The 24,247-nt window shown below is 47.1% G+C and overlaps 2 protein-coding genes across 2 annotated transcripts; one reads left to right on the top strand and one right to left on the bottom strand.

The window, feature by feature from the left end:
* The first annotated feature begins 3,433 nt into the window (after positions 1-3,433).
* Positions 3,434-11,495, top strand: LOC110532870 (large ribosomal subunit protein P2). Its single transcript, XM_090185588.1, has 5 exons — positions 3,434-3,521; positions 4,896-5,019; positions 5,095-5,143; positions 10,511-10,606; positions 11,149-11,495. Exons 2-5 carry the CDS (start codon positions 4,897-4,899, stop codon positions 11,223-11,225), a joined length of 345 nt encoding a protein of 114 aa, XP_090041714.1. The 5' UTR covers positions 3,434-3,521; position 4,896; the 3' UTR covers positions 11,226-11,495.
* Positions 11,496-22,053: 10,558 nt separating this feature from the next.
* Positions 22,054-23,838, bottom strand: kcna10a (potassium voltage-gated channel subfamily A member 10a). The gene has a single exon (XM_090185634.1). It carries the CDS (start codon positions 23,836-23,838, stop codon positions 22,054-22,056), a length of 1,785 nt encoding a protein of 594 aa, XP_090041760.1.
* Positions 23,839-24,247: the final 409 nt, after the last annotated feature.

The raw sequence follows: 24,247 nt of genomic DNA, 5'->3' as shown, positions 1-24,247 counted from the left end.
CAATCAATTTAATTTACCACAGGTGGACTCCAATCAAGATTTAGAAACATCTCAAGGATGATCAATGGAAACAGGATGCACCTGAGCTCAATTTAGAGTCTCATAGCAAAGGGTTTGAATATTTATGTAAATAAGGTATTTCAGTTTTTTTTTTTTACATTTCGAAAAACCTGTTTTTGCTTTGTCATTGGAAAGTTGGTTTGGAGTGTGAATGGTTCAAGAGTTACTGTTGGAAGTTAAAGATACCAGTGGTGTGGACGCACCTACTCATTCAAGGGATTTTCTTTATTTTTACTCATTTCTAATAGTGAAGACATCAAAACTATGAAATAACACATATGGAATCATGTAGTAACCAGAAAAGTGCATAATCAAATCAAAATATATTTAATATTTGAGATTCATCACTGTAGCCACCCTTTGCCTTGATGACAGCTTTGCACACTCTTGGCATTCTCTCAACCAGCTTCATGAGGTAGTCACCTGGAATGCATTTCAATTAACAGGTGTGGCTTGTTAAAAGTTCATTTGTGGAATTTCTTTCCTCCTTAATGCATTTGAGCCAATTAATTGTGTTGTGACAAGGTAGGGGTGGTATACAGAAGATGGTCTATTTGGTAATAGGCTAAGTCCTTCATCACTTTAAGACATGAAGGTCAGTCAATGAGGAGAATTTCAAGAACGTTGAATGTTTCTTCAAGTGCAGTCGCAAAAACAATCAAGCACTATGATGAAACTATGATGAGGAGCGCCACAGGAATGGAAGACCCAGAGTTACCTCTGCTGCAGAGGATACATTCATTAGAGTTAACTGCACCTCAGATTGCAGCCCAATTAAATGCTTCACAGAGTTCAAGTAACATACAAATCTCAACATCAACTGTTCAGAGGAGACTGCGTGAATCAGCTCTTCTTGGTTAAATTGCTGCAAAGAAACCACTACTAAAGGACACCGATAAGAAGAAGAGACTTTGCTGGTAACACTGTCTGTGATTTATTTAGAATTCAAGGCACACTTAACCAGCATGGCTACCACAGCATTCTGTATGCTAATTTATTCACATTTATACAGTCATTGTTGATGAAATATACAGTGGGGCAAAAAAGTATTTAGTCAGCCACCAATTGTGCAAGTTCTCCCACTTAAAAAGATGAGAGAGGCCTGTAATTTTCATCATAGGTACACTTCAACTATGACAGACAAAATGAGAAAAAGAAATCCAGAAAATCACATTGTAGGATTTTTAATGAATTTATTTGCAAATTATGGTGGAAAATAAGTATTTGGTCAATAACAAAAGTTTATCTCAATACTTTGTTATATACCCTTTATTGGCAATGACAGAGGTCAAACGTTTTCTGTAAGTCTTCACAAGGTTTTCACACACTGTTGCTGGTATTTTGGCCCATTCCTCCATGCAGATCTCCTCTAGAGCAGTGATGTTTTGGGGCTGTTGCTGGGCAACACAGACTTTCAACTCCCTCCAATGATTTTCTATGGGGTTGAGATCTGGAGACTGGCTAGGCCACTCCAGGACCTTGAAATGCTTCTTACGAAGCCACTCCTTCGTTGTGTAAATGTATCAGTCCATGAAGTGTGTAAATGTATCACTCCAAGTGTGTAAATGTATCACTCCAAGTGTGTAAATGTATCACTCCAAGTATATAAATGTATCACTCCAAGTGTGTAAATGTATCACTCCAAGTATATAAATGTATCACTCCATCAAGTGTGTTAATGTATCACTCCAAGTGTGTAAATGTATCACTCCAAGTGTGTTAATGTATCACTCCAAGTGTGTAAATGTATCACTCCAAGTATATAAATGTATCACTCCATCAAGTGTGTTAATGTATCACTCCAAGTGTGTAAATGTATCACTCCAAGTGTGTAAATGTATCACTCCAAGTGTGTTAATAATCACTTCATCAAGTGTGTAAATGTATCACTCCATCTATCAGTGTAATAGGCTCCATATCTGTCACTGTGCTGGGTAAATACCAACTAGTCTCTCTAGACAGATGGGTTGCCTCCCATAACGTACTAATGTTCCAGCAGACTGTTGTCTTAGGTGTAGGATTTCTGGGACTGAGGGCTCGTTTATTCAATCTGTATGGCTGAAGTTCAGCATTATAGTTGAAATGTAAACACAGCTTCCGTTAACCTGGGAACATTACCTTTATTAAATTTGTATCACGCTGTACCGCAGCTCTTCAGCACTATGAGTTGAATTGAGCCATAAGTAACAACTGTCTCAGCTACATTATACTGCTGCCCTCTAGTGGATATAAATGGAATGAACATGGCACTGCTGCCCTCTAGTGGATATAAATGGAATGAACATGACACTGCTGCCCTCTAGTGGATATAAATGGAATATATATTACACTGCTGCCGCCTACTGGATATAAATGTAATGAACATTACACTGCTGCCCTCTACTGGATATAAATGGAATGAACATTACGCTGCTGCCCTCTAGTGGATATAAATGGAATAAACATTACACTGCTGCCCTCAAGTGGATATACATGGAATAAACATTACACTGCTGCCCTCTACTGGATATCAATGGAAATTCTTATTTACAATGGCGGCCTAGGAACTGACGACAGATTTTTACCTTGTCAGCTCGGGGATACGATCAAGCAACCTTTCGGTTACTGGCCCAACGCTCTAACCACTACGCTACCTATTCACGAACAGTGAATGAATGGCCATCATGGTGAGAGAGGAGAGATGAGGGTTGCACTTGCAAGATTCCAAAATTCTGGTTGGAAGATTCCAGGGAATCAGATAAGGAATACACAGGAAATCATGAATCCTCCAACCAGGATTTCTGGAAAAGCTTTGAATTTTGGGAAGGTTACTGGAATTTTGCAACCCTATAAGAGATATACGAGCCATTAGAACTGTTCTACATAACTGTACTACTGTACCAGTGTGTTCTGAAACACTCAACACTGCAAAAAAACACATCAAAACACTGGACAGACTTCAAACAAGACTCAACTGCAAGAATCCTCACACACATCGTCCCCACTCTCACCAGACTCCACTGGCTCCCAGTTCATCACTTTCAAATCACCACATGGACCTACTGACCTCCTTCACACTCCTACAATCCAACTCCTTTACTGGGCTCCTCTGACACTGTCCTCCTCAGGATCGACTGCTCTCCCTCCAGAGTTGTACTTTGCGTTACTCTTTCCCAACTCTTTTACCATTCAACTACAAAGTCTGTTTTCTTTCAGTATAGTTATTAAAAGAGCTGTCCAAACTTGCTCAACATTTCAATATTCACATATTTCCATTATTCATAGTCATTATACCCGTTTGTACTGCAACATTTCAGTTGATGGAAACCTACATCCACTAGGTGGCGATGTACGATGTGGGAGTAGAATTAACTTCAGTTTCACCATAGAAGTAGTAAACGGAAACAGAACAAAAAGACGTTCATCCTTCCTGTTACAACTCTCACAACGGACCGACGTTTAGCGTCTGTTTCAGACTTCAAGTAAGTAATGTTGATTATTGGTTTGATTATTTAAATGCGTTATACAAGGTTGACCTACAAAATTTATTTGATATGCTGCGAAAACTGACTAATTTACAACTGACACTCCGATTTACACGACGCTAAAAAGATTAGTTAACTGCTAGTTTTAGGTTCTCGCAAAAGTTGACGTGATCTTTCAGATTTTTTGCTGAAATGAAAGTTGAGATATTTTCCTATTTGTTAGTAAATGTCCCCCAGTGGGAGTCTGGCGTTGCAGGTGTCATGTTCTACTAACTGAGCCACACGGACCACCAGACCGTCAACCAACGCATACATAATACATATTGAACGCTTGCTGTACGCAGAACGCACCGCAGCCTAGCGCGGAAACACCAACGTAGCGTTGCGTTTCCACTCCATTGACAATGAATGACTTCCGTCAGAACGCGAAGAGTTTAAACGCGTCTGGTGGACATGAGGCGTCAAGTCCCACTACGGACTGGGGAGTAACACAACACTGGTACTAAAACCAAGTATATTGATCTGTTTTAAAGTATCGATTTTGTGAGATCGCGATGACTGTAAACTTTAATAGTAACCTCAGAAATCTGAGGTAAAAAGGATGTGTATTTCCTGTAATTATTGTGTGGTGGAAACTTCAGTCCGTGTAATGTGTCCACCGTAGGGAATTACGTGTTCTATAACATCATGAAATACGTCAAAGTAATTCAATATTTCAGTATGTGATGATGGTAAATGTAGCACACTCTATTTCTTCAAACTTTTAAACATAAAACAAAATCTAACCTTAATTTAACTAGGGAAGTTAGTTATTAAGAACAAATGGTTATTTACAATGATGGCCAACACCTGCACAAACCCGGACGATGCTGGGACAATGTCCCTATGGGAATCCCAGTCACGGCTGGTTGTGATTCAGCCTTGAATCAAACCAGGGTCTGTAGTGACGCCTCTAGCACTGAGATGCAGTGCCTTAAACCTCTGTGCCACTCGGGAGGGCCCTACTTTGACCATGCAGAGAGTTTAAACATTGCCTAAGCAATATTTAAGCAGGCGCTCTAGACTAGAGCCTCCATGGGGTCAGTGCAGCATGCTGAACGTCTGACGTCCCTACACTGTAATTGACACTGGCTACCAAAGCTACATGAAACCTTACAATCCTATCAACCTTACAATCCCATCTACATCTAAGTTAGCCAGCTAACTATCATGCTGATTGCTAACCCTGTCTGTCTATGTTGTCTGAATTGGGGGGTTGAGGACTATTCAGGTGAAATGTATATGTTCTATTTTATTCATACAACATAATAGTCATCTTGAGTGATTTCCAGAATCACAATTTAACCCTGAAATCTGTCCTCTTTGCTGTAGAATGCGTTACGTGGCCGCCTACCTGTTGGCAGCGCTGGGTGGCAACACCAACCCCAGCAGTCAGAACATCAAGGACATCCTGGGCAGCGTTGGCATCGAGGCTGACGACCAGCGCCTGGCTAAGGTGGGACACACCGAGACAGAGTGACAGCTGGTAGTTAACCCTCACTCTGTCTGACGCTGAGTTGTTCCACTACAGGTCATCAGTGAGCTGATGGGAAAAGACATCAATGAAATCCTGAACGCAGGTAAACATCTGTCTGGTTCCCTCCCTCATAGAACCCTGTTCCCTTCCCTGTGGACCCTGGTCAACGGTAGAGGACTGTACGGGTTCCCTTCCCTGTGGACCCTGGTCAACGGTAGAGGACTGTACGGGTTCCCTTCCCTGTGGACCCTGGTCAACGGTAGAGGACTGTACGGGTTCCCTTCCCTGTGGACCCTGGTCAGCGGTAGAGGACTGTTGGGTCCCTTCCCCTGGTCAGCGGTAGAGGACTGTATTGGGTCCCTTCCCTGTGGACCCTGGTCAACGGTAGTGTATGGGGTCCCTTCCCCTGGTCAGCGGTAGTGTATGGGGTCCCTTCCCCTGGTCAGCGGTAGTGTACGGGGTCCCTTCCCCTGGTCAGCGGTAGAGGACTGTATTGGGTCCCTTCCCCTGGTCAGCGGTAGTGTATGGGGTCCCTTCCCCTGGTCAGCGGTAGTGTATGGGGTCCCTTCCCCTGGTCAGCGGTAGTGTATGGGGTCCCTTCCCCTGGTCAGCGGTAGTGTACGGGGTCCCTTCCCCTGGTCAGCGGTAGTGTACGGGGTCCCTTCCCCTGGTCAGCGGTAGTGTACGGGGTCCCTTCCCCTGGTCAGCGGTAGTGTACGGGGTCCCTTCCCCTGGTCAGCGGTAGTGTACGGGGTCCCTTCCCCTGGTCAGCGGTAGTGTACGGGGTCCCTTCCCCTGGTCAACGGTAGTGTATTGGTCCCTTCCCCTGGTCAGCGGTAGTGTATGGGGTCCCTTCCCCTGGTCAACGGTAGTGTACGGGGTCCCTTCCCCTGGTCAGCGGTAGTGTATGGGGTCCCTTCCCCCGGTCAGCGGTAGTGTACGGGGTCCCTTCCCCTGGTCAGCGGTAGTGTATGGGGTCCCTTCCCCCGGTCAGCGGTAGTGTACGGGGTCCCTTCCCCTGGTCAGCGGTAGTGTACGGGGTCCCTTCCCCTGGTCAACGGTAGTGTATTGGTCCCTTCCCCCGGTCAGCGGTAGTGTACGGGGTCCCTTCCCCTGGTCAGCGGTAGTGTATTGGGTCCCTTCCCCTGGTCAGCGGTAGAGGACTGTATTGGGTCCCTTCCCTGTGGACCCTGGTCAGCGGTAGTGTATTGGGTCCCTTCCCCTGGTCAACGGTAGTGTATTGGGTCCCTTCCCCTGGTCAACGGTAGAGGACTGTATTGGGTCCCTTCCCCTGGTCAACGGTAGAGGACTGTATTGGGTCCCTTCCCTGTGGACCCTGGTCAACGGTAGTGTATGGGGTCCCTTCCCCTGGTCAGCGGTAGAGGACTGTATTGGGTCCCTTCCCTGTGGACCCTGGTCAGCGGTAGTGTACAGGGTCCCTTCCCCTGGTCAACGGTAGTGTATGGGGTCCCTTCCCCTGGTCAGCGGTAGTGTACGGGGTCCCTTCCCCTGGTCAGCGGTAGTGTACGGGGTCCCTTCCCCTGGTCAGCGGTAGTGTACGGGGTCCCTTCCCCTGGTCAACGGTAGAGGACTGTATTGGGTCCCTTCCCTGTGGACCCTGGTCAGCGGTAGTGTATTGGGTCCCTTCCCCTGGTCAGCGGTAGTGTACGGGGTCCCTTCCCCTGGTCAACGGTAGTGTATGGGGTCCCTTCCCCTGGTCAGCGGTAGTGTACGGGGTCCCTTCCCCTGGTCAGCGGTAGTGTACGGGGTCCCTTCCCCTGGTCAGCGGTAGTGTACGGGGTCCCTTCCCCTGGTCAGCGGTAGTGTACGGGGTCCCTTCCCCTGGTCAGCGGTAGTGTACGGGGTCCCTTCCCCTGGTCAGCGGTAGTGTACGGGGTCCCTTCCCCTGGTCAGCGGTAGTGTACGGGGTCCCTTCCCCTGGTCAGCGGTAGTGTACGGGGTCCCTTCCCCTGGTCAGCGGTAGTGTACGGGGTCCCTTCCCCTGGTCAGCGGTAGTGTACGGGGTCCCTTCCCCCGGTCAGCGGTAGTGTACGGGGTCCCTTCCCCCGGTCAGCGGTAGTGTACGGGGTCCCTTCCCCCGGTCAGCGGTAGTGTACGGGGTCCCTTCCCCCGGTCAGCGGTAGTGTACGGGGTCCCTTCCCCCGGTCAGCGGTAGTGTACGGGGTCCCTTCCCCCGGTCAGCGGTAGTGTACGGGGTCCCTTCCCCCGGTCAGCGGTAGTGTACGGGGTCCCTTCCCCCGGTCAGCGGTAGTGTACGGGGTCCCTTCCCCCGGTCAGCGGTAGTGTACGGGGTCCCTTCCCCCGGTCAGCGGTAGTGTACGGGGTCCCTTCCCCCGGTCAGCGGTAGTGTACGGGGTCCCTTCCCCCGGTCAGCGGTAGTGTACGGGGTCCCTTCCCCCGGTCAGCGGTAGTGTACGGGGTCCCTTCCCCCGGTCAGCGGTAGTGTACGGGGTCCCTTCCCCCGGTCAGCGGTAGTGTACGGGGTCCCTTCCCCCGGTCAGCGGTAGTGTACGGGGTCCCTTCCCCCGGTCAGCGGTAGTGTACGGGGTCCCTTCCCCCGGTCAGCGGTAGTGTACGGGGTCCCTTCCCCCGGTCAGCGGTAGTGTACGGGGTCCCTTCCCCCGGTCAGCGGTAGTGTACGGGGTCCCTTCCCCCGGTCAGCGGTAGTGTACGGGGTCCCTTCCCCCGGTCAGCGGTAGTGTACGGGGTCCCTTCCCCCGGTCAGCGGTAGTGTACTGTATGGGGTCCCTTCCCCCGGTCAGCGGTAGAGTACTGTATGGGGTCCCTTCCCCCGGTCAGCGGTAGAGTACTGTATGGGGTCCCTTCCCCCGGTCAGCGGTAGAGTACTGTATGGGGTCCCTTCCCCCGGTCAGCGGTAGAGTACTGTATGGGGTCCCTTCCCCCGGTCAGCGGTAGAGTACTGTATGGGGTCCCTTCCCCCGGTCAGCGGTAGAGTACTGTATGGGGTCCCTTCCCCCGGTCAGCGGTAGAGTACTGTATGGGGTCCCTTCCCCCGGTCAGCGGTAGAGTACTGTATGGGGTCCCTTCCCCCGGTCAGCGGTAGAGTACTGTATGGGGTCCCTTCCCCCGGTCAGCGGTAGAGTACTGTATGGGGTCCCTTCCCCCGGTCAGCGGTAGAGTACTGTATGGGGTCCCTTCCCCCGGTCAGCGGTAGAGTACTGTATGGGGTCCCTTCCCCCGGTCAGCGGTAGAGTACTGTATGGGGTCCCTTCCCCCGGTCAGCGGTAGAGTACTGTATGGGGTCCCTTCCCCCGGTCAGCGGTAGAGTACTGTATGGGGTCCCTTCCCCCGGTCAGCGGTAGAGTACTGTATGGGGTCCCTTCCCCCGGTCAGCGGTAGAGTACTGTATGGGGTCCCTTCCCCCGGTCAGCGGTAGAGTACTGTATGGGGTCCCTTCCCCCGGTCAGCGGTAGAGTACTGTATGGGGTCCCTTCCCCCGGTCAGCGGTAGAGTACTGTATGGGGTCCCTTCCCCCGGTCAGCGGTAGAGTACTGTATGGGGTCCCTTCCCCCGGTCAGCGGTAGAGTACTGTATGGGGTCCCTTCCCCCGGTCAGCGGTAGAGTACTGTATGGGGTCCCTTCCCCCGGTCAGCGGTAGAGTACTGTATGGGGTCCCTTCCCCCGGTCAGCGGTAGAGTACTGTATGGGGTCCCTTCCCCCGGTCAGCGGTAGAGTACTGTATGGGGTCCCTTCCCCCGGTCAGCGGTAGAGTACTGTATGGGGTCCCTTCCCCCGGTCAGCGGTAGAGTACTGTATGGGGTCCCTTCCCCCGGTCAGCGGTAGAGTACTGTATGGGGTCCCTTCCCCCGGTCAGCGGTAGAGTACTGTATGGGGTCCCTTCCCCCGGTCAGCGGTAGAGTACTGTATGGGGTCCCTTCCCCCGGTCAGCGGTAGAGTACTGTATGGGGTCCCTTCCCCCGGTCAGCGGTAGAGTACTGTATGGGGTCCCTTCCCCCGGTCAGCGGTAGAGTACTGTATGGGGTCCCTTCCCCCGGTCAGCGGTAGAGTACTGTATGGGGTCCCTTCCCCCGGTCAGCGGTAGAGTACTGTATGGGGTCCCTTCCCCCGGTCAGCGGTAGAGTACTGTATGGGGTCCCTTCCCCCGGTCAGCGGTAGAGTACTGTATGGGGTCCCTTCCCCCGGTCAGCGGTAGTGTATTGGGTCCCTTCCCCTGGTCAGCGGTAGAGGACTGTATTGGGTCCCTTCCCCTGTTCAACGGTAGAGGACTGTATTGGGTCCCTTCCCCTGGTCAACGGTAGAGGACTGTATTGGGTCCCTTCCCCTGGTCAGCGGTAGTGTATTGGTCCCTTCCCCTGGTCAACGGTAGAGGACTGTATTGGTCCCTTCCCCTGGTCAACGGTAGTGGACTGTATTGGGTCCCTTCCCCTGGTCAACGGTAGTGGACTGTATTGGGTCCCTTCCCCTGGTCAACGGTAGTGGACTGTATTGGATCTCTTCCCCTGGTCAACGGTAGTGGACTGTATTGGGTCCCTTCCCCTGGTCAGCGGTAGTGTATTGGGTCCCTTCCCCTGGTCAGCGGTAGTGTATTGGGTCCCTTCCCCTGGTCAGCGGTAGTGTATTGGGTCCCTTCCCCTGGTCAGCGGTAGTGTATGGGGTCCCTTCCCCTGGTCAGCGGTAGAGGACTGTATTGGGTCCCTTCCCCTGGTCAACGGTAGAGGACTGTATTGGGTCCCTTCCCCTGGTCAGCGGTAGTGTATTGGTCCCTTCCCCTGGTCAACGGTAGAGGACTGTATTGGTCCCTTCCCCTGGTCAGCGGTAGTGTATTGGGTCCCTTCCCCTGGTCAGCTGTAGTGTATTGGGTCCCTTCCCCTGGTCAGCGGTAGTGTATTGGGTCCCTTCCCCTGGTCAGCGGTAGTGTATGGGGTCCCTTCCCCTGGTCAGCGGTAGTGGACTGTATTGGGTCCCTTCCCCTGGTCAACGGTAGTGGACTGTATTGGGTCCCTTCCCCTGGTCAACGGTAGTGGACTGTATTGGATCTCTTCCCCTTGTCAGCGGTAGTGTATTGGTCCCTTCCCTGTGGGTTCAGTTTCCCTAGGTATAGATCTAGGATCAGCTTCCTATTCTCAGGGGTACAGTTTCCCTAGGTACAGATCTAGGATCAGCTTCCTATTCTCAGGGGTACAGTTTCCCTAGGTACAGATCTAGGATCAGCTTCCTATTCTCAGGGGTACAGTTTCCCTAGGTACAGATCTAGGATCAGCTTCCCATTCTCAGGGGAACAGTTTCCCTAGGTACAGATCTAGGATCAGCTTCCCATTCTCAGGGGTACAGTTTCCCTAGGTGCAGATCTAGGATCAGCTTCCCATTCTCCGGATCCCATCTTTAGTTGGGGAAAATGCTAAACTGACCCAAGGTCAGCATCTTGTGGCTACTTCCCCCAGTCTAACCCATGTCTGTCTGTCTGTAGGAATGTCCAAGTTGGCCTCCGTGCCAGTAGGGGGGGCTGTGGCGGTGTCAGCGGCTGGTGGATCTGCTGCTGTTGCTCCTGGGGCCGCTCCTGCCTGTGAGAACCGCTCTCTACGGGAAGATCTCAATTGCATTTTCCTTACAGCCTCATCTCCTTTACAAACCCCATTGGATGAGAAAGCCAGAGGTCTCTCTTCTCTGACCTTTTTCAATGGGTTTTGAGAGGATGTGAGGAAAATGCAATTGAGATTCCCCCTGTATCTGTCTCTCTGTTTTGGTCTCTCTCCCTCTTTCACATTCTCCCTCTTTCACATTCTCCCTCTTTCACATTCTCCCTCTTTCACATTCTCCCTCTTTCACATTCTCCCTCTTTCACATTCTCCCTCTTTCACATTCTCCCTCTTTCACATTCTCCCTCTTTCACATTCTCCCTCTTTCACATTCTCCCTCTTTCACATTCTCCCTCTTTCACATTCTCCCTCTTTCACATTCTCCCTCTCCCTCTTTCACATTCTCCCTCTCCCTCTTTCACATTCTCCCTCTTTCACATTCTCCCTCTTTCACATTCTCCTCTCCCTCTCCCTCTCTCCCTTTCACTTTCTCTCCCTTTTTCTCCTGAATTTAAATATGTTCTTACAGCGCAAGAGAAGGAGGAGGAGAAGAAGGAGGAGTCTGAGGAGTCAGATGAAGACATGGGTTTTGGTCTCTTTGATTAGTTTTCTTTCTGACCTTTGTTAAAAACATGTTTTGCTTTTCTACCTTTCCTTAACTAGAGAACAAAGAAGCCCTTTCCTTAACTAGAGAACAAAGAAGCCCTTTCCTTAACTAGAGAACAAAGAAGCCCTTTAACTAGAGAACAAAGAAGCCCTTTAACTAGAGAACAAAGAAGCCCTTTAAGTAGAGAACAAATAAAGCTTTTCCTTTGTACATTTGTTAAAGAAGCAATAAAATAAAGTTTGTGAAATTAAGCTGCTGTGTCAATTAAAGGGGCATTCTGTGATTTCTCTTCATATCCACATTTCAAAGTGTGGCACCCTGATCAGGGGTGTATGTATTAGTCGGACACCGGAGGAAACGTTTAGAAACGGAAACTGTTGGACAAAAGTCAAATCTTATTTGTCACATACACTTAACAGATGTTATTGGTCCATATTTAACATATGTTATTAGTCACACACCATAATTTGCAAATAAATAAATTAAAAATCCTACAATATGATCTTCTGGATTTTTTTTCTCATTTTGTCTGTCATAATTGAAGTGTACCTATGATGAAAATTACAGGCCTCTCTCATCTTTTTAAGTGGGAGAACTTGCACAATTGGTGGCTGACTAAATACTTTTTTGCCCCACTGTAGTTAAGATGTTATTGTTCCATATTTAACAGATGTTATTGTTCCATATTTAACAGATGTTATTGGTCCATATTTAACAGATGTTATTGGTCCATATTTAACAGATGTTATTGGTCCATATTTAACAGATGTTATTGGTCCATATTTAACAGATGTTATTGGTCCATATTTAAGATGTTATTGGTCACATATTTAACAGATGTTATTGGTCACATACACATATTTAACAGATGTTATTGGTCCATATTGAACAGATGTTATTGGTCTATATTTAACAGATGTTATTGGTCCATATTTAACAGATGTTATTGGTCCATATTTAACAGATGTTATTGGTCCATATTTAACAGATGTTATTGGTCCATATTTAAGATGTTATTGGTCACATATTTAACAGATGTTATTGGTCACATACACATATTTAACAGATGTTATTGGTCCATATTGAACAGATGTTATTGGTCTATATTTAACAGATGTTATTGGTCCATATTTAACAGATGTTATTGGTCCATATTTAACAGATGTTATTGGTCCATACACATATTTAACAGATGTTATTGGTCCATATTTAACAGATGTTATTGGTCCATATTTAACAGATGTTATTGGTCCATATTTAACAGATGTTATTGGTCCATATTTAACAGATGTTATTGGTCCATATTGAACAGATGTTATTGGTCCATGTTGAACAGATGTTATTGGTCCATGTTGAACAGATGTTATTGGTCCATATTTAACAGATGTTATTGGTCCATATACATATTTAACAGATGTTATTGGTCCATATTTAACAGATGTTATTGGTCCATACACATATTTAACAGATGTTATTGGTCCATATTTAACAGATGTTATTGGTCCATATTTAACAGATGTTATTGGTCCATATTTAACAGATGTTATTGTTCCATATTTAACAGATGTTATTGGTCCATATTTAACAGATGTTATTGGTCCATACACATATTTAACAGATGTTATTGGTCCATATTTAACAGATGTTATTGGTCCATATTTAACAGATGTTATTGGTCCATACACATATTTAACAGATGTTATTGGTCCATATTTAACAGATGTTATTGGTCCATACACATATTTAACAGATGTTATTGGTCCATATTTAACAGATGTTATTGGTCCATATTTAACAGATGTTATTTGTCACATACACATATTTAACAGATGTTATTGGTCCATATTTAACAGATGTTATTGGTCCATATTTAACAGATGTTATTGGTCCATACACATATTTAACAGATGTTATTGGTCCATATACATATTTAACAGATGTTATTGGTCCATATTTAACAGATGTTATTGGTCCATACACATATTTAACAGATGTTATTGGTCCATATTTAACAGATGTTATTGGTCCATATTTAACAGATGTTATTGGTCCATATTTAACAGATGTTATTGGTCCATACACATATTTAACAGATGTTATTGGTCCATATTTAACAGATGTTATTAGTCACACACCATAATTTGCAAATAAATAAATTAAAAATCCTACAATGTGATCTTCTGGATTTTTTTTCTCATTTTGTCTGTCATAGTTGAAGTGTACCTATGATGAAAATTACAGGCCTCTCTCATCTTTTTAAGTGGGAGAACTTGCACAATTGGTGGCTGACTAAATACTTTTTTGCCCCACTGTAGTTAACAGATGTTATTGGTCCATATTTAACAGATGTTATTGGTCCATATTTAACAGATGTTATTGGTCCATATTTAACAGATGTTATTGGTCACATATTTAACAGATGTTATTGGTCACATACACATATTTAACAGATGTTATTGGTCCATATTTAACAGATGTTATTGGTCCATACACATATTTAACAGATGTTATTGGTCCATATTGAACAGATGTTATTGGTCCATATTTAACAGATGTTATTGGTCTATATTTAACAGATGTTATTGGTCCATATTTAACAGATGTTATTGGTCCATATTGAACAGATGTTATTGGTCCATATTTAACAGATGTTATTGGTCCATATTTAACAGATGTTATTGGTCCATATTTAACAGATGTTATTGGTCCATATTTAACAGATGTTATTGGTCCATATTTAACAGATGTTATTGGTCCATATTTAACAGATGTTATTGGTCCATACACATATTTAACAGATGTTATTGGTCCATATTTAACAGATGTTATTGGTCCATATTTAACAGATGTTATTGGTCCATATTTAACAGATGTTATTGGTCCATATTTAACAGATGTTATTGGTCCATATTTAACAGATGTTATTGGTCCATATTTAACAGATGTTATTGGTCCATATTTAACAGATGTTATTGGTTCATATTTAACAGATGTTATTGGTCCATATTTAACAGATGTTATTGGTCCATATTTAACAGATGTCATTGGTCACATACACATATTTAAAATGTTATTGGTCACATACACGTGTTTATCAGATGTTATTGGTCACATACACGTGTTTATCAGATGTTATTGCGGGTGTAGCGAAATGCTTGTGTTTCTAGCTCCAACGGGGCAGTAGTATCTAACAAGTAATATCTAACAATTCCACAACAACTACCCAATACACACAGATCTAAAGGAATGGAATTTAGAATATATAAATATTTGGACGAGCAATGTCAGACTAAGATACAGTAGAATATAATTTTGATTGTATTTATTTTATTTCACCTTTATTTAACCAGGTAGGCTGGTTGAGAACAAGTTCTCATTTACAATTGCGACCTGGCCAAGATAAAGCAAAGCAGTTCGACACATACAACGACACAGAGTTACACATGGAGTAAAACAAACATACAGTCAATAATACAGTAGAAACAAGTCTATATACGATGTGAGCAAATGAGGTGAGATAAGGGAGTTAAAGGCAAAAAAAGGCCATGGTGGCGAAGTAAATACAATATAGCAAGTAAAACACTGGAATGGTAGATTTGCAGTGGAATAATGTGCAAAGTAGAGATAGAAATAATGGGGTGCAAAGGAGCTAAATAAATAAATACAGTAGGGGGAGAGGTAGTTGTTTGGGCTAAATTATAGATGGGCTACAGTATGTACAGGTGCAGTAATCTGTGAGCTGCTCTGACAGCTGGTGCTTAAAGCTAGTGAGGGAGATACGTGTTTCCAGTTTCAGAGATTTTTGCAGTTCGTTCCAGTCATTGGCAGCAGAGAACTGGAAGGAAAGACGACCAAAGTAGGAATTGGTTTTGGGGGTGACCAGAGAGATATTCCTGCTGGAGCGCGCGCGTACTACAGGTGGGTGCTGCTATGGTGACCAGCGAGCTGAGATAAGGGGGGACGTTACCTAGCAGAGACGTATAGATGACCTGGCGCCAGTGGGTTTGGCGACGCGTATGTAGTGAGGGCCAGCCAACGATATCATACAGGTCTCAGTGGTGGGTAGTATATGGGGCTTCGGTGACAAAACTGATGGCACTGTGATAGACTGCATCCAGTTTGCTGAGTAAAGTGTTATTTTGTAAATGACATCACCGAAGTCAAGGATTGGTAGGATGGTCAGTTTTGCGAGGGTATGTTTGGCAGCATGAGTGAAGGATGCTTTGTTGCGATATAGGAAGCCGATTCTATATTTAATTTTGGATTAGAGATGTTTAATGTGAGTCTGGAAGGAGAGTTTACAGTTTAACCAGACACCTAGGTATTTGTAGTTGTCCACTTATTCTATGTCAGAACCGTCCAGAGTAGTGATGTTGGACAGGCGGGCGGGTGCGGGCAGCGATCGGTTAAAGAGCATGCACTTAGTTTTCCCTGAGTTTAAGAGCAGTTGGAGGCCACGGAAGGAGAGTTGTATGGCATTGAAGATCCCTTTTGGAATTGAAGCCACAACCTTACTGTCAGTACTGCCCTGCTCTAGTCCAGAGGAACCACCTTTCATATATACAGACAAGCTGCGTTAGTGAGTCTGTGAGTCTGTTTGTGTACAATGAATGTTAAAGACCTTCAAATCTCATATACACTGCTCAAAAAAATAAAGGGAACACATTTGACAGACGTGACAGAGTCTGGAGACGCCGTGGAGAACGTTCTGATGCCTGCAACATCCTCCAGCATGACCGGTTTGACGGTGGGTCAGTCATGGTGTGGGGTGGTATTTCTTTGGAGGGCCACACAGCCCTCCATGTGCTCGCCAGAGGTAGCCTGACTGCCATTAGGTACCGAGAGGAGATCCTCAGACCCCTTGTGAGACAAGATGCTGGTGCAGTTGGCCCTGGGTTCTTCCTAATGCAAGACAATGCTAGACCTCATGTGGCTGGAGTGTGTCAGCAGTTCCTGCAAGAGGAAGGCATTGATGCTATGGACTGGCCCGGGTCTGGGAGGAGATCCCTCAGGAGACCATCCGCCACCTCATCAGGAGCATGCCCAGGCGTTGTAGGGAGGTCATACAGGCACGTGGAGGCCACACACACTACTGAGCCTCATTTTGACTTGTTTTAAGGACATTACATCAAAGTTGGATCAGCCTGTAGTGTGGTTTTCCACTTTAATTTTGAGTGTGACTCCAAATCCAGACCTCCATGGGTTGATCAATTTGATTTCCATTGAGAATTTGTGTGATTTTGTTGTCAGCACATTCAACTATGTAAAGAAAAAAGTATTTAATAAGAATATTTCATTCATTCAGATCTAGGATGTGTTATTTTAGTGTTCCCTTTATTTTTTGAGCAGTGTATATACAGACAAGCTGTGTGTGTGTGTGTGTGTTAGTAAGTGTGTGTGTGTGTGTGTTAGTGAGTGAGTGAGTCTGTGTATGTGTGTGTTAGTGAGTGAGTCTGTGAGTCTGTGTGTGTGTTAGTGAGTGAGTCTGTGAGTCTGTGTGTGTGTTAGTGAGTGAATCTGTGAGTCTGTGTGGGTGTGTTAGTGAGTGAGTCTGTGAGTGTGTGTGCGTGTGTGTGTGTGTGTGTGTGTGTGTTAGTGAGTGAGTCTGTGAGTGTGTGTGTGTGTGTGTGTGTGTGTGTGTGTGTGTGTGTGTGTGTGTGTGTGTGTGTGTGTGTGTGTGTGTGTGTGTGTGTGTGTGTGTGTGTTAGTGAGTGATTCTGTGTATGTGTGTGTTACTGAGTGAGTGTGAGTCTGTGTATGTGTGTGTTAGTGAGTGAGTCTGTGAGTGTGTGTGTGTGTGTGTGTGTGTGTGTGTTAGTGAGTGATTCTGTGTATGTGTGTGTTACTGTGTGTGTGTGTGTGTGTGTGTGTGTTAGTGAGTGAGTGAGTCTGTGTGTCACTACAGTCATGGGCTTTGGGGGATTCCTGTCAAACTGTTAAAGATGCATGAGGACCGTTAACGAGACACCATGACGGAAAGTTCCATACTGCTGCCCCGACGAGAGAGAGACAAAGACTGAAGGGGGAAAGTTCCATACTGCTGCCCCGACGAGAGAGACAGAGACTGAAGGGGAAAGTTCCATACTGCTGCCCCGACGAGAGAGACAGAGACAGAAGGGGGAAAGTTCCATACTGCTGCCCCGACGAGAGAGAGACAGAGACTGAAGGGGGAAAGTTCCATACTGCTTCCCCGACGAGAGAGAGACAGAGACTGAAGGGGGAAAGTTCCATACTGCTGCCCCGATGAGAGAGACAGAGACTGAAGGGGAAAAGTTCCATACTGCTGCCCCGACGAGAGAGAGACAGAAGGGGGAAAGTTCCATACTGCTGCCCCGACAAGAGAGACAGAGACAGAAGGGGAAAGTTCCATACTGCTGCCCTGACGAGAGAGAGACAGAGACTGAAGGGGGAAAGTTCCATACTGCTGCCCTGACAAGAGAGAGAAAGACAGAAGGGGAAAGTTCCATACTGCTGCCCTGACGAGAGAGACAGAGACTGAAGGGGGAAAGTTCCATACTGCTGCCCTGACAAGAGAGAGAAAGACAGAAGGGGAAAGTTCCATACTGCTGCCCTGACGAGAGAGAGACAGAGACAGAAGGGGAAAGTTCCATACTGCTGCCCCGACAAGAGAGACAGAGACTGAAGGGGGAAAGTTCCATACTGCTGCCCTGACAAGAGAGAGAAAGACAGAAGGGGAAAGTTCCATACTGCTGCCCCGACGAGAGAGAGAGAGACAGAAGGGGAAAGTTCCATACTGCTGCCCCGACAAGAGAGACAGAGACTGAAGGGGGAAAGTTCCATACTGCTGCCCTGACAAGAGAGAGAAAGACAGAAGGGGAAAGTTCCATACTGCTGCCCCGACGAGAGAGACAGAGACAGAAGGGGAAAGTTCCATACTGCTGCCCCGACTAGAGAAACAGAGACTGAAGGGGAAAGTTCCATACTGCTGCCCTGACGAGAGAGAGACAGAGACTGAAGGGGAAAGTTCCATACTGCTGCCCCGACGAGAGAGACAGAGACTGAAGGGGGAAAGTTCCATACTGCTGCCCCGACGAGAGAGACAGAGACTGAAGGGGAAAGTTCCATACTGCTGCCCCGACGAGAGAGACAGAGACTGAAGGGGAAAGTTCCATACTGCTGCCCCGGCGAGAGAGAGACAGAGACGGAAGGGGGAAAGTTCCATACTGCTGCCCCGACAAGAGAGACAGAGACGGAAGGGGGAAAGTTCCATACTGCTGCCCCGACAAGAGAGAGAGAGAGACTGAAGGGGAAAGTTCCATACTGCTGCCCCGACGAGAGAGACAGAGACTGAAGGGGAAAGTTCCATACTGCTGCCCCGACAAGAGAGAGAGAGAGACTGAAGGGGAAAAGTTCCATACTGCTGCCCCGACGAGAGAGAGAGAGAGACTGAAGGGGAAAAGTTCCATACTGCTGCCCCGACGAGAGAGAGACAGAAGGGGGAAAGTTCCATACTGCTGCCCCGACAAGAGAGACAGAAGGGGAAAGTTCCATACTGCTGCCCTGACGAGAGAGAGACAGAGACTGAAGGAGGAAAGTTCCATACTGCTGCCCCGATGAGAGAGAGACAGAGACTGAAGGGGGAAAGTTCCATACTGCTGCCCCGACAAGAGAGACAGAGACTGAAGGGGGAAAGTTCCATACTGCTGCCCCGACGAGAGAGAGACAGAGACGGAAGGGGGAAAGTTCCATACTGCTGCCCCGACGAGAGGGAGACAGAGACTGAAGGGGGAAAGTTCCATACTGCTGCCCCGACGAGAGAGAGACAGAGACGGAAGGGGGAAAGTTCCATACTGCTGCCCCGACGAGAGACAGAAGGGGGAAAGTTCCATACTGCTGCCCCAACGAGAGAGAGACAGAGACAGAAGGGGTAAAGTTCCATACTGCTGCCCCGACGAGAGAGAGACAGAGACAGAAGGGGGAAAGTTCCATACTGCTGCCCCGATGAGAGAGAGACAGAGACGGGAAAGAACAAATTCTTATTTACTATGATGGCCAAACACGGACATTGGGCCAATTGTGAGCCGCCCTATGGGACTCCCAATCACGGCCAGACGTGATACTGCCTGGATTCGAACCAGGGACTGTAGTGACACTGAGATGCAGTGCCTTAGACCACTGCTCCACATGTAGATGTCAATAATAAGGGATGTCCGTGTCGCCGTAGACTAAACCACTGCTGCCATCCTTACCTCCAAGCGTTTATTCAACTACTATATAGGGAATAGGGTGCCATTTGGGAGTCAGGGTTGGGTAGGTTACTTTCTGAATGTAATCCATTACTCCCCTGGTAGTGATGCACTATATAGGGAATAGGGTGCCATTTGGGAGTCAGGGTTGGGTAGGTTACTTTCTGAATGTAATCCATTACTCCCCTGGTAGTGATGCACTATATAGAGAATGTAATCCATTACTCCCCTGGTAGTGATGCACTATATAGAGAATGTAATCCATTACTCCCCTGGTAGTAATGCACTATATAGAGAATGTAATCCATTACTCCCCTGGTAGTAATGCACGATATAGAGAATGTAATCCATTACTCCCCTGGTAGTAATGCACTATATAGAGAATGTAATCCATTACTCCCCTGGTAGTGATGCACTATATAGAGAATGTAATCCATTACTCCCCTGGTAGTAATGCACTATATAGAGAATGTAATCCATTACTCCCCTGGTAGTGATGCACTATATAGAGAATGTAATCCATTACTCCCCTGGTAGTGATGCACTATATAGAGAATGTAATCCATTACTCCCCTGGTAGTAATGCACTATATAGAGAATGTAATCCATTACTCCCCTGGTAGTGATGCACTATATAGAGAATGTAATCCATTACTCCCCTGGTAGTGATGCACTATATAGAGAATGTAATCCATTACTCCCCTGGTAGTGATGCACTATATAGAGAATGTAATCCATTACTCCCCTGGTAGTAATGCACTATATAGAGAATGTAATCCATTACTCCCCTGGTAGTAATGCACTATATAGAGAATGTAATCCATTACTCCCCTGGTAGTAATGCACTATATAGAGAATGTAATCCATTACTCCCCTGGTAGTGATGCACTATATAGAGAATGTAATCCATTACTCCCCTGGTAGTGATGCACTATATAGAGAATGTAATCCATTACTCCCCTGGTAGTAATGCACTATATAGAGAATGTAATCCATTACTCCCCTGGTAGTGATGCACTATATAGAGAATGTAATCCATTACTCCCCTGGTAGTAATGCACTATATAGAGAATGTAATCCATTACTCCCCTGGTAGTAATGCACTATATAGAGAATGTAATCCATTACTCCCCTGGTAGTAATGCACTATATAGAGAATGTAATCCATTACTCCCCTGGTAGTAATGCACTATATAGAGAATGTAATCCATTACTCCCCTGGTAGTAATGCACTATATAGAGAATGTAATCCATTACTCCCCTGGTAGTGATGCACTATATAGAGAATGTAATCCATTACTCCCCTGGTAGTAATGCACTATATAGAGAATGTAATCCATTACTCCCCTGGTAGTGATGCACTATATAGAGAATGTAATCCATTACTCCCCTGGTAGTGATGCACTATATAGAGAATGTAATCCATTACTCCCCTGGTAGTAATGCACTATATAGAGAATGTAATCCATTACTCCCCTGGTAGTAATGCACTATATAGAGAATGTAATCCATTACTCCCCTGGTAGTAATGCACTATATAGAGAATGTAATCCATTACTCCCCTGGTAGTGATGCACTATATAGAGAATGTAATCCATTACTCCCCTGGTAGTAATGCACTATATAGAGAATGTAATCCATTACTCCCCTGGTAGTGATGCACTATATAGAGAATGTAATCCATTACTCCCCTGGTAGTAATGCACTATATAGAGAATGTAATCCATTACTCCCCTGGTAGTGATGCACTATATAGAGAATGTAATCCATTACTCCCCTGGTAGTAATGCACTATATAGAGAATGTAATCCATTACTCCCCTGGTAGTGATGCACTATATAGAGAATGTAATCCATTACTCCCCTGGTAGTAATGCACTATATAGAGAATGTAATCCATTACTCCCCTGGTAGTAATGCACTATATAGAGAATGTAATCCATTAATGTGAATGTATTAATGTTCTACAGTAACAGATTCCACATTCATATAATTATCAAAATACACAAATAAACGTATCAACAAATACATTTAAACAAACGCAATCCAGACAGTCTACCATGTGATAGTTATGATATTAGTTAAATTGATCTGAATGTTTTCATGTGGGATACGAGATTTTTGATAGTGATAAAACAAATGTATTTTATACATTAGTAGTACAACACTGTTACCATGGGAATTAAGTTGTTAACGGTCACTCGAAGAATCATCGTGATGAAAAGCAACACACGACTCCATGCTTACTGATCTCCTAGCAAACCCAACACTTTTTCTCACTTAAAAAAAAAATTTCACGACTGTCTTTATCTAACAGTAAAGGGCAGGTATCACCGTATCTTCCCACAGGGGGGGATTTTATGTCTTTCTCCCCGAGGACAGGAGAGTCTGTCTCTGTCTCAGTCACTCTCTTCCATAATGGACAGGTCACTCTGTCTGTCCTCACAGTGGATAGGTGGACAGGTAAGTCTGTCTGTGTCTGTCTGTCCCACATTGTCTCTTCTACAGTGTTAGAATAGACAATACCAGTCTATGTATCTCTGTAGAAAGATCAGTCAGTGTCCATAATGTCCCAGTCTATCTCTTCCACTCTCGGTCTCCATGTCTCAGAGGCCAGTGAGCTAGTTTCCCTGCCAGGTCCCGTTGGTCTTGTTCAGAGAGGTGCTACTCCCATGTTTACTGTCTCCTGAGGCCTTCATGGCCAGCTCTGCTGTGTCTGCCATCGGCTGCTTGTCCTCTTGCTCCGTCTCCCGGTGGTAGAAGTAGTTGAAGTTGGACACAATGACGGGGACGGGCAGGGCGATGGTCAGCACGCCAGCGATGGCGCAGAGTGTCCCCACCATCTTTCCCCCCATGGTGATCGGGCACATGTCGCCGTAGCCCACTGTAGTCATGGTGACCACAGCCCACCAGAACCCATCGGGGATGCTGACGAACTGCGTGCTGGGCTCGTCCACCTCGGCGAAGTAGATGGCGCTGGAGAAGAGGATGACTCCGATGAAGAGGAAGAAGATGAGCAGGCCCAGCTCCCGCATGCTGGCCTTCAGTGTCTGGCCCAGGATCTGGAGCCCCTTGGAGTGTCTGGACAGCTTGAAGATCCTGAACACCCTAACCAGGCGGATGATACGAAGGATGGCCAGAGACATTGCCTGGCTGGAGTTCTGGTCCGGGGTGGTGACCAGCTCCGTTACCAAGGTGACGAAGTACGGGATGATGGAGACAATGTCGATGATGTTCATGAGGTTGTGGAAGAAGTCGCTCTTGGAGGGACAAACCACGAAGCGCACAGCCAGCTCGAAGAAGAACCAGACGATGCAGGCCGTCTCGATTATGAAGAACGGGTCGGAGAACGTGGAGGTGATGGTTTTGGGCTTGGCCGAGGGCAGGATCAAGGTCCCGAGGCCGCCCAGCGATTGGTTCCCATCCAAAGGCATCAGATGCGTGACGGTGGTGGGTAGGACAGGGTCCAGGGAGTTTTCCCGGAACTCCGGCAGCGTCTCCAGGCAGAAGATGATGATGGAGATAACGATGACAAACACAGAGACCAGCGCCACGCCACGTGCCGCGTTGGAACTCTCGGGGTACTCGAACAGCAGCCAGAACTGGTGATACATCTCATTGGTCGGGAGAGGGATCTCCACTTCCTTGATGAAGCCCTCATCCTCTCTGAACTGCTCCATGGCGTCGCTCCCCAGCTCATAGAAGACGATCTCATCAGCAAACACATCCAGTGGAACGTTGGCCGGCCGACGGATCTTCCCTCCTGACTGGTAGTAGTACAGGATGCCATCGAAGCTGGGCCGGTTCCTGTCGAAGAAATACAGGTTCCTCATGGGGTCAAAGTAGTCCATCCTCTTCCTAGGGTCCCCCAGAAGGGTCTCAGGGAACTGGTCGAGGGTTTTGAGCTGCGTCTCGAATCGTAGCCCGGCGATGTTGATGATGACCTTCTGGTCTCCGTCGTCTAGACCTGTCTTGTCCACAAACAGATCCTCACAGCACTCCTTAGCCAGCTGGCTGAAGATGGTCTCGCTCTGCATCTGGGTCTCACTATTAAGCAACTTCTGCCAGTTGGTGATGATGCTGGCACATCTAGGGTGCCCCCTCCTGCTGTGGGCTGGCATGAGGGGCGACTGAGGCACGCCCAAATGATTGGGGGACGGGGACGGGCATGGGGAGGTGTGCCAAATGTGGGGGTTGTGTGAGGAGGGGCAGTGAGGCTGGGGGGTGGAGGTGTGGTTGGGCATGGGGGAGAAGAGGTGGTGAGAGCCGGGGAAGGAGCATTGTTCGGGGGGAATGTCGACCGCCAGGGCAGCGGTCTCATCAGGGTAATCTGAGTTGTCCAGTTCATTTTCCAGGCTGCTGTCAATATCGTCCAGACTCTCAAAGTCCACCATAGCCACCTCCATGGTTTCTCCAGCTGCTGCTGTTCCCACAGTCCCAGACCCAGGTCCCTAACAAAGACCCTTAGCCTGAGGCCCAGGAAATCCAGGTGAGGAGATCCAGGTGAGGAGATCCAGGTGAGGAGATCCAGGGAGGGTGGCAGACTTCAGCACCAGGCCTGGCTGTATGGCCAGAGAGAGAGGCTGACCTCAGACTCTAAGGCCCAGAGAGAGAAGCTGTCCTTACACTCTAAGGCCCAGAGAGAGAGGCTGTCCTCAGGCTCCTCGGGCTCTAAGGCCCAGAGAGAGAAGCTGTCCGGAGACTCTAAGGCCCAGAGAGAGAGAGGCTGTCCTCAGACTCTAAGGCCCAGAGAGAGAGAGGCTGTCCTCAGACTCTAAGGCCCATAGAGAGAGGCTGTCCTCAGACTCTAAGGCC

The sequence above is a fragment of the Oncorhynchus mykiss genome, chromosome 9 (genome assembly GCF_057628025.1).
Source record: "Oncorhynchus mykiss isolate SJ-2025 chromosome 9, ASM5762802v1, whole genome shotgun sequence".
Lineage (NCBI taxonomy): Eukaryota > Metazoa > Chordata > Actinopteri > Salmoniformes > Salmonidae > Oncorhynchus > Oncorhynchus mykiss.
This window is presented reverse-complemented; position numbering and strand designations above follow the sequence as displayed.

Excerpts from the sequence above, each read along its gene's own strand:
- LOC110532870 (XM_090185588.1), top strand. The coding sequence starts at position 4,897 with ATGCGTTACGTGGCCGCCTACCTGTTGGCAGCGCTGGGTGGCAACACC. Across the intron at positions 5,020-5,094 it reads ACGACCAGCGCCTGGCTAAG|GTCATCAGTGAGCTGATGGG; the intron begins GTGGGACACACC and ends GTTCCACTACAG. Across the intron at positions 5,144-10,510 it reads CAATGAAATCCTGAACGCAG|GAATGTCCAAGTTGGCCTCC; the intron begins GTAAACATCTGT and ends GTCTGTCTGTAG.
- kcna10a (XM_090185634.1), bottom strand. The coding sequence starts at position 23,838 with ATGGAGGTGGCTATGGTGGACTTTGAGAGTCTGGACGATATTGACAGC.